The sequence below is a fragment of the Morone saxatilis genome, unplaced genomic scaffold (assembly GCF_004916995.1).
Source record: "Morone saxatilis isolate NCDOM2014 unplaced genomic scaffold, NCSU_SB_2.0 Contig2, whole genome shotgun sequence".
NCBI classification, from domain to species: domain Eukaryota; kingdom Metazoa; phylum Chordata; class Actinopteri; family Moronidae; genus Morone; species Morone saxatilis.
In genome coordinates this window covers 2,809,204-2,819,410 of record NW_023339762.1, presented here as the reverse complement: position 1 = coordinate 2,819,410, position 10,207 = coordinate 2,809,204, and the positions used below count along the sequence as shown (strand labels likewise).

General features: G+C 39.7%; 1 protein-coding gene across 2 annotated transcripts in view; it reads right to left on the bottom strand.

Annotated features, from left to right (window-relative positions):
- Positions 1 to 2,241: 2,241 nt before the first annotated feature.
- galnt18a (UDP-N-acetyl-alpha-D-galactosamine:polypeptide N-acetylgalactosaminyltransferase 18a) overlaps positions 2,242 to 10,207 on the bottom strand; it is a 159,353-nt gene continuing 151,387 nt past the window's right edge. For both annotated transcript variants that reach the window (XM_035664434.1, XM_035664436.1), the window contains exon 11: positions 2,242 to 6,709. In XM_035664434.1, the coding sequence (XP_035520327.1) occupies positions 6,563 to 6,709 (147 nt within the window). In that variant the 3' untranslated portion in view covers positions 2,242 to 6,562. The remainder of the gene's footprint in view (positions 6,710 to 10,207) is intronic.

Genomic DNA, 10,207 nt, shown 5'->3' with positions numbered 1-10,207 from the left:
ACAGGTCCATTTACCATTTAAACAGAGCTTTTGGAGTCCAAGTCAAGTCCCAAGTTGATCACGACAAGTCCTAGTTTAGTCATACCAAAGCAGGACTCAAGTCAACTGAGACAAGTCCAAGTTAAGTCTCAAATTAGTTTAAAAAATTCCATGCATAGTCTCAACTCTTGTTAAATGAAGTCTCAAGCCAAGTTTCAAGTCCTTGATGGCAAATCAAGTCTCAAGTCAATGGAGAGAAGTCCAGGTCAAGTCAGAGGTCTTTTTAAGGAAATTGCAAGTCAACAGAAAGTTTTTCATGTCTCTGAATGTTTTTCAATAGTGTTTTCAAATGGCTGAGACCTATACCTTTTAATCCTTTGAATAGTTACATATTGTGTTTGGCTATGTACTGCCTGTCTCTGTCTCATTTATGTTTTATTATTCTGGGATCTTTCCAGTTTAAATCTTGAGACTTGAATGTCTTTTCAAAGGAGTCCAGTCCAATTTCACAGCAGTCTTCAATTTTGTGACTTCAGTCTGAGTCAACACATGTGCCTTTAAAGAAATAACTGATGTAAAACGCCTACATACATTTTTAATTGTGTACAGGAACTGAACTTTCATTAGAACATTCATAGATGTTTTTTTTAGGTCTCATTAAAGATTCCCTCCAGACATGTATTAAGACATACTGTATATACAAATAATTTCCTTGCAACAATAATGTGTGTATATTCTTCACAAAAAAAGTATAATATCCACATTAAAACCCTTAAAAACTCATCTACTCCTTCTACCTCATTAAAAATTACTTTATCTATGGGTTGCAAATTCTGTTCATTGTTTTATTCATGTCTCCTACTTCACTGTAAAGTCCATTCTCAGTGTATGTGCACTGGTGGCTTCTACACAGTACAAGTTGCATACTGGACTGGACTAAATCTACAATACAAATACATTTGTGATATACAACTTTGATATCAGAAAGTTTGTCAACATATAAAAAGAAAAAAAAGAATCAAAATGAATAATCATCAGTTGTTTTTGTTGCCCCCAAATATAAAAATAGTGTTTATTAAAAGCTATCTGAATATGTGAAGTTTAATCTGTAACACGGTGGAACACATTCACCATTTCATAATGAGATTACTGTAAATTCATTACATAGAATGCTTTGCCCCCAACGCCGTTGGAAATCATGAATCACACTTAGAATCCAATTCTGTTTCATTTCCTCATTGTAAAATGGTGACATAAATTGTGAAATGTGTGCATCTCTGTATGTGTGTGTATGTGCATGCAAATGACTGCTTTTATGAGACAGTGGGAGAATAAACAGCAGCATTACTGGGATTGATGTTAGCGGTGCTCAGAGAGTGCCATCTCATACATGTTTCATGATGCCTAACTCCAAGTTCAGCAGAGACGCAGACACTCAGGGAAATGCCTGTGCTACTGTTTAGTGACCTGCATCTTTAAAGCCAATAAAAAATTTAGTAGACACAGGCAAACAACTCTGTAAGGACACAGGTTGAATGGGACTTCAATCATTTTAGATCTAATTTTGATTAGATGCACTGTACAATGTTCTCTCTTCACCTGCTTTAAAATAAGATGGTTGTGGTAGAAATTTCATTCAATTCCATTTTGTTTTACTGGAAGACATCACTCTTTCTTTTATTAAAGTTCCCCTCCTCTCAAAAATCAGTTTATCTCATGGTTCCTACAGTGTGATGTGTGAATGTTGTCTGTGCTGAAAGTGGAAAGTTTCTCTGTGCTCACTGAAAATCAGATTTTAAGGGGCGGGTCTTCCCTTCGAAATCAATGAAACGAGACAGTTGAAACACTACCGCTTTTGTCCAGGGGCCACCAGAGGGGCCACCAGACAACACAAAATGAAAGTTCCTTGTTGCTGCTCCTAATTTGAGGTACTTGTACTTGCAGCATAAGCTTCTTTATTCTTATTCTTCTACCACATTTTAGAGGGAAATACTTTAACATCACTTTTACATGCCATATTATTAATACAGACCTCATTTTAAAGTATGATATTGTTACTTTTACATACGTAAAGAATGTGATTACTATTTTCATTACAGGCCTTTAATATGTAAAATTATATGTATGTATGCCAGTTGCTAATCCACCATATGTGGACAAACAATATGTTTGAGGATGCTACACACTCATAGTGTCAAATGTGTTGAAGAAGGACTGAATATTTATTGTTAGCAGAGGTGAAAAGAGACGGTCACACAGGACAAGTTTTGCCATTGTCATTTTTTACTGTTGGTACTTATAAATATGCAGTTTAAATACACTAATAAAATAGCTTGGACATTTTCATGACTTGATATATTAACAGCTTCCCAAAAATTGAGATACTTTTAAGATTTCAGGATCTACAAACCTGAGCCACAAAAAGAACAGAAGGTCAACAGAAGGTTTGGTAACAGATGCTACACAGTAGCCGATAGAAGACATACAGTTCCATAAGTTACCACTGCTTCATCACTGTTATTGGCACCTCACTAGGCTGTGATTGAAAAAGAAAACCTTTGAATACATAATAGCCAGATTAATAATGAATCGGTTCATCCTGTTTTGTGTTGAATTATTGATAAAGATTGTTGAACGCCAGGGCTTTGAATAATTGGGAGATTGATAGCAAAGCAGTTATATTTAATTCAAAGCTTTTCAGTGTAACTTTTGGAGATCTGTAAATGTGGAGGCAATGATTTAGCAGTAGTATATGCAAGTGTCAAATCAGCAAAAGCACAATTTATTCATACAGAAAACATACATCCAGACACTCAAATATCTCAGTCATAAATGCCCAGTCTGTATCTCTGTACTAGGTTGCCCCATCGTGCGCTCAGAATTGATTCTGAACTCAACATAGACCCACATGCATGTCTTATATTGAATAATTACATGTCTTTGGGCACCAAAATCTTGGGATTTACTGAATGTGGAAAAGAGAAGAAGGTACTCCTCTTCTTTGTTAGTTCACAATTGTTTTCATTTTGTTTCTTCCCATGGTTAGCTGCAGATTTTTAGATAAATGTCAGTTTACCTGCTCACAATTCCATTTGTGGAATTATTAACCAGTGAACATCCATGATTAAAAGCATTTATAGAACAAAACAAATAACAACAAATAATAGAGCATACATTTACACACACACACACACACACACACGCACTCACCAATGTGTTAACCAGTTCAAGGATGCAGCAGCAGAATTTTAAAGGAAAAATCCTTCCTTGGATGCTGTCTGATACCATCCATCTGTTCCGGATGATATAACATCCATCTGCTGTGTTCAATCCATTCCTTTTATGTTAGTCATCATCTGATTCTACTTCTGCACAATTCAGCAGTGATGTCCTACATTTCCCAGCATACCCTTTAACAACCCACACAGAAGGCTTAGTAGGTTGGACCTCGAACTGTTGGTGCACTCTGGCTGTCCATAACATCTCATCTAGTTTACCACCAAAAAGTTGCACTCTAACACACAACAAAGCAGTAAAAACAGTGGTAAACTCAGGCAATTTTTATGATACTAGACTTTATGTGTTGTGATGCTTTAATGATAATTTGGTTTATTACAACCTGGCCATTCATTTTTGTAATTTTGGCCAAAGTATGTATTTGCTAAGATTTTACTCATTTAAGTCATTAGTGAGATTGATGTCGCTCAGAAGTAAGGTCATGAACACGACCTTTGCCATTGACATTTTATGTGTTATGTATTCATCCTGGTCAGTCCAGAACCACTACCAATACTACTGAAACCAATTTATTTGTAGGTAAAACTGAAAGTAAGTGTACCTGAAATGTTAATTGTAATTAATGTAATTATTCCTTATTGCACAGATGTGTGCCTGCACAACTGCAGTTAGCATTGTAGGTCATATTTGAACCAGGAAGTTGATCTGCAAACTGTGATAGATGTTTACAACCATACACATATTTATACATAAACCAAAACATACTGACTAACTTCATGCTGACTCAGATTGTATAATTAAAAATGGATGTAGTCTCTGTGATGTCACTAATAGGCTTCTGAAGAGCCTTTGTGAAGCTCAGTGTGGTTGGCTGTGGCCATCACCATCTAGACAGTCATGAGTCTGCCGGTTCCGGCTTATCTAAAAATGGGCTAAGACGTGGAGCATGGGTGTAGCTGAGGCAGCCTAAATGAAGCCTGGTTACAGAAAACAGCCGGCTGTGACGGCAACCACCTGTTCCTTAAAGCAACCATGCCCTTATTTATGCATAACTATAATCCTTGATATAATTTAAATGGGTGAGTTATATTAACATTCACCCCTGTACAGTGAACATGAATGGGGGAATTTAGCTAGAGACACTAAAATCACTTTTTGTACCAGGTTGTAAACATGTTTATTTCTGCTGTAAAGTTAGGCATTTTACTATGGTGTCTTATGGTGATACTCACTTCTGGAGCCAGCCTCAAGTGGCCATGTGAAGAACTGTTCCCTGTACACATGAATGGCCGCCATGCCAATCGTTTGACAACCCCATCTTTGCAGCTTGAGTAGTAAATCTTAAAGCCTGCCTTCATTTTCTTTTCCAAATAATTCTAAAATAGTTTTGATTAAACCCTGTTTGACATCTGACCATTCATGTTGATGTGTTCAGTCATTTTATATCTTACCTTGGTTAGTTCAATGTTACTATTACTGATAGAAATGATGGCCAAAACAACAAAAATAGACATGAGTTGTAATAAACCAGAATCATCCTTTAAATGTATATATATTTCCAGTTAATATATCCATATAACTTCAATTTATACATTATAATTTGTGCAACTGATTGGAGCATCCTGCATGTAGTGATCAACAGGTTTAGGCTGCTGATGAGGACAGGCAACATTGTTAGACTTTGTAAGGGCCTTTACTTCTTTGTAAACACGACTTAGTTATGCAGCCATTATCCTACAAGGATCATGGATCATCAATGTGGAACGTCTTCTTGGAGGTTATGGAAAGGGTCAGCCTTAGATCTTAAAATCCAAAAGGAGGACTTTAAAGGTAGGAGGAGACCCCTGAAATAAATATCTGACCTTTTTACTCTGTTAAAGCTCCTGCACATCCATTTTACACCCATGCAGGCATTTTCAATATTTTATAGATTTTTATACATCTTCTCAGGACTGTTTGGGAGTTAAACTGATATCTTGTTGTTGTTTTATTATACCTGTTATAGAAGGACCACTACAGCTTTTTGAATATACAGTGTTTGGTGAACCCAACATAAGAAATTTTACAGAAAACCAAACAACTAAAAAAGGGTGGATGTTTCCTTTAACTGTTACATCAGCTCCCTGTCAACATTAGATGTGATGTGGCAGCGTTCACGTCACTGACCCTCTGCTTTGAGATCACATATTGCACAACTCTTTGCCTGCTTATGTTGGACTAGTGTGCTTGCCTTGAAATCAGACCTGGGATGGGGCTCTTGAGGTGTGCTTCATCCTCTGCAACCCCAACATTGTCAACATTACTTTCCTTCTTTCACAGAGGTTTGCTTAAATACATCAAAGCTGCATGAGCCCAAGGCGTGTTATGTGCTGGTGTTACAGGAGCCAGGAAGTCTAAAATCTTCTTTTCCGGATGAATCTCCTGCTCTGTTTCTGAACCCACAAGTATGGTGCCTGCCAGCAAGATCGACAGCTCAGCTTCTGATCAAATTAATTCCAAGCACTCTGAAACTTCGGAGGCATAGAGTTTCTATCAGAGTGCCATTTTAAATCACTTGGTGGTTACTCTCCATCGCACTCTCACTTTTTTGTGATACTTGAAGGAATCCACAGCATCTGTCCTCCTTGCACTCTGAGTAAAGTAGTGGGTAATAACTCAAAACCTGTCTCCTCCACATAATTTGTGTGACAAATCAACTAGTTTGCGTTGTACAATTGCTAGATTTTTCCAGAATGAGTGCAGTCCCTCAACTTGCATTTCTCTCTCTGCACACAAACATACTGAAACCATGCTCACTCAATTTGTTATGGTGATTGTGCGATGAGACTGAGGGAGCACAGGCCCTATCTTAAACTGTGGATGGGGACCCAAGATACATCACAGGACTGCTCCGGCAATAACCAGAATGCTTACATGATTTCATGAGCCTGTCCCCTGGAACAAGTGACTATATTTCTCATTTCGATTGCAGAGTGGGAAGTTTTAAGAGCCCCGGCTCCATCTGTGAGTGTCTCTTCTCTCAGGTCATTGGTATAAAACGGTTATTACGTTACTAATGGTCCATGTCTGATTGAAGCACATCTTTCCCTGTGCAGATTCTCGTTAAAAATATGTCCAGTATTGAATCTCATTTTTTGGACACTTAGTTTGCTGCTTAGGTCAGCATGTTAGTCCAGTTTTAACTGGACTCTAATTCTTTTTATGTGCACCAAAACTCTGTGACGATCTTGGGTCTGGGTCAATTTCAGTTTGAAGAGTGGGGAGTAAGGATACTTGAACTTCCTCACTTACTAGATTAGTCCATCACAACAAAGGTTTTCCAGTAGCTGACTGTGAGTCAGTGTGTTCACTGTGGCAGGACAGTCAGTATGTTAGTGATGGTCCATTTCTGATCGGTGCAGTCCTGAATGGCCAGCTGGTAGGTGAACTCTGACTGTCTGCTCTCCACCAGCTCCAGACATCGCTGAGACTCGAGGTTCTGGATGGAGCCACCCTAAAGGGAACAAGAGACAGAGGGGGTGAGTGAGATTTCCAGTATACAAGCAATAAGCACAACAAGGTGATAGAAAAATAATGGATGAGACAAGTGAAGAATGCTGCTCCATTTGGATTGCGTTGCCTGCTAAATCCATTATTTCCAGAGATCGATACACATTTGAGTGCATTAGCCATTATTATTGTTTAAAGTTCCCTCCACTTAAAAATATATTTTTTTTTCTTGTTCCTACAATGTGATGATTGATCTTCACTGTGCAGAATGGTTAATGGATGGTAAATGGACCTGTACTTGTATAGCACCTTTCTAGTCTTCCGACCACTCAAAGCGCTTTTACACTACGTGCCACATTCACCCTCTTCCAACAAATCATTCATACACATTCACCACCATGCTGCACATCGGGAGCAATTTGGGGTTCAGTATCTTGCTCAAGGATACTTCGACACGTGGCAGGAGGAGCCGGGGATCGAACTAACAACCTTCCGAATTGGGGGACGCCCTGCTCTGCCTCTGAGCCACAGCTGCCCCATTTAATACTCTAACTCAGAAAAGGAAGAAACTGTTGCTACATTTACACATGCATGCACACCCATATTTAATTAATTAAGGCATTTTGCATTTTTTTGAATTTGAAACTCAAGCACTTGTTGTATTTCATCTGACTTTTATAGTTTGAATGCTGTTTGTGCAGAGTTTAACACTAGAAGGATGTATTCGCAATCATCTGCTGAAAGTGGAAAGTTTCTCTGTGCTCATTGAAAATCAAATTTTAAGAGGCGCCATTGTCTGGCCTGGGTTTGCTATAGTAAGAGCTTGACCCGCATCGATACTGACTTGTTGCCACTCACGGACTACGATGGAAAGCATATGATCCACCTCGGCCATTCGTGCAATGGTCAAGTACTGTCACATTCATTGATATCGATGCAGAACTGTGAGTATTGACCTATTATTCTACAGTCCACGGTATTGCTAAAACAGTAAGCAACAAAAGCACTTGACATTTAATACTTACTCTACCTCAGAAAAGGAAGAAACTGTTGCTACATTTACAAATGCACATACACCCATATTTAATTAATGAAGGCATTTTGCATTTTTTTGACTTTGCAACTCAAGCACTTGTTGTATTTCATCTGACTTTTATAGTTATTACACTACACTGACTCTTACGTTCCATTTTTTTCACTGCATGCACTTTAAAAATCTTGTTATTTGTGCTATTTACACCAATTTTTACAGTCATTTGAGTAGTTCCACATCAAGGCAGCTATCCCAGTCATACTGTTACTAATCTGTGTGTTTTTTTTTAAATAATAAGAATAAATAATAATAGAAATAGTTTAAAAAGTGGTAATCAAAGTAAAATAAAATATTATAAAATAAAATTTAACTAAACCAGTACAACAACCAGTAAAAAGCCCCGCACAAAAGAACACCTGAAACAAAACAGCAAAGTCTGACAAATATCCAAGGCAAACCTCAGAAAAATGATGGCCTACCTGAAGGTCCCTGACACTTGTGCACAGAATCCTACAGAGAAGGTAGGTGCGTTTAAAGGGGAAGAGGCAGAAAAAAGGGAGAAAAGGCTTCTCCTAATGTACGAGCAATGGAAGCTACAAGCGCGCAAAGCAGGAGAACAATTGAAGAAGTACATGTTGCTGCCAGCATTTTGCCTCTCATTGACGAAGAAAACTAGAGAAGACATATTGAACATATATTTTAAAATTCAAAACCTCAACCCTCCACGACCTTCCACTGAAAAAGGACAATGAGTAGACACCTGTAAAGCAGTGACCACAGAAATCATCAACATTGCATACGGCAGAGCAATGGAAGATAAAGGTGACTTTAACGAGTAACAGGAAAGAGGCCGCCTTCATGAACTGCTTCACCTTGACAATGCAACATCTGTTTACAGCTCTTCTGCTTCCTTGATATTCCTTGATTGACCACAACTCCACAAGCTTGTCTTTGGCAGCCAAACGTGTGGATGCTGCAGCTGAACTGACAGCAAAAGAGGCAAAGTATGAATTGATGCTAGAGGAAGAAAGATAAAAGACAACAATGAAAGAGGCTCTAGAGGCACAAAAGCGTAAGTTAGAGCAATTGCAGGCAGAGAAGGAAGTGCGAGTAGCTCAAGCTAATCTGAAGGTCTATGAGGAGGAGACTAAACGTGAAGCTGCTGACCACATTGACCATGAAATGAACAAGAGAATGAAAACGGGGTCCATAACTGCAGTCCCTCCATCCCATGTTACAACACCTTTTCATACAGGTCTGCAAAACCTTGAATAGGCTCCCTGTCGTCCCAGTGGCTCCAAGGACTACAGACTGGTGGCATTGCCCTCCCACATCATGAAAACCCTGGAGAGACTAGTTCTGGAGCAGCTGCGGCCCATAGTCAAACCTCACTTGGAACAACTCCAGTTCGCCTACCAGCCCCGACTGGGAGTTGAGGACGCCATCATCTTTCTGCTCAATTCGCATCTACACTCATCTGGACAAGCCGGCGAGCACTGTGAGAGTCATGTTCTTTGATTTCTCCAGTGCTTTCAACACCATCTGGCCAGCTCTGCTGGGTGAGAAGCTGACAGCAATGGAGGTGGATCCTCCCCTCATGTCCTGGATTGTTAACTTCCTGACTGGCAGACCACAGTATGTGCGCCTGCAACACTGTGTGTCAGATAGAGTGGTTAGTAACATCGGGGCCCCCCAGGGAACTGTACTGTCTCCCTTCCTCTTCACCCTCTAGGTGGTAGGTGACTTTGTCACTTGGAGTGAGCGGAACCATCTGCAGCTCAATGTGACAAAGACTAAGGAGCTGATTGTGGATCTGAGGAAAGCCAAGGCCTGTTTCCATCCAGGGGATCAGTGTAGACACTGTGGAGGATTACAAGTACCTGGGAGCTCACAAAGACAATAAACTGGACTGGGCAAAGAACACTCGAGCCCTCTACAGGAAGGGCCAAAGCTGTCTCTATTTTCTAAGGTGGCTGAGGTTTTCCAACATCTGCCGGACGATGCTGAGGATGTTCTATGAGTCTGTGGTGGCCAGTGCTTTCCTGTTCACTGTTGTCTGTTGAGGCAGCAGGTTGAGGGTAGCGGACGCTAACAGACTAAATAAACTGAACCACAAGGCCAGTGACGTTGTGGGAGTGGAGCTAGACTCTTTGACAGCAGTGTCAAGAGGATGCTGTCCAAGATTAATGCCATCTTGGACAATGTCTCCCACCCACTCCACAATAAACTAGTCAAACACAAGAAGCAGCACAGAGCGGCACAGGAAGTCATTCCTGCCTATGGCCATCAAACTCATTAAGTCCTCCCTCAGAGTGTCAAAACTCTGAGTCAATCAGTCATTAAAGCCGATTAAGAATCAGAATCAGAATCAGAATCATGTTTATTGCCAAGTAGGTTTTTACACCTCCGAGGAATGTGTCCTGGTGCAATTGGTGCATAAAATATACAAATACAAATAGGATAGGTCAG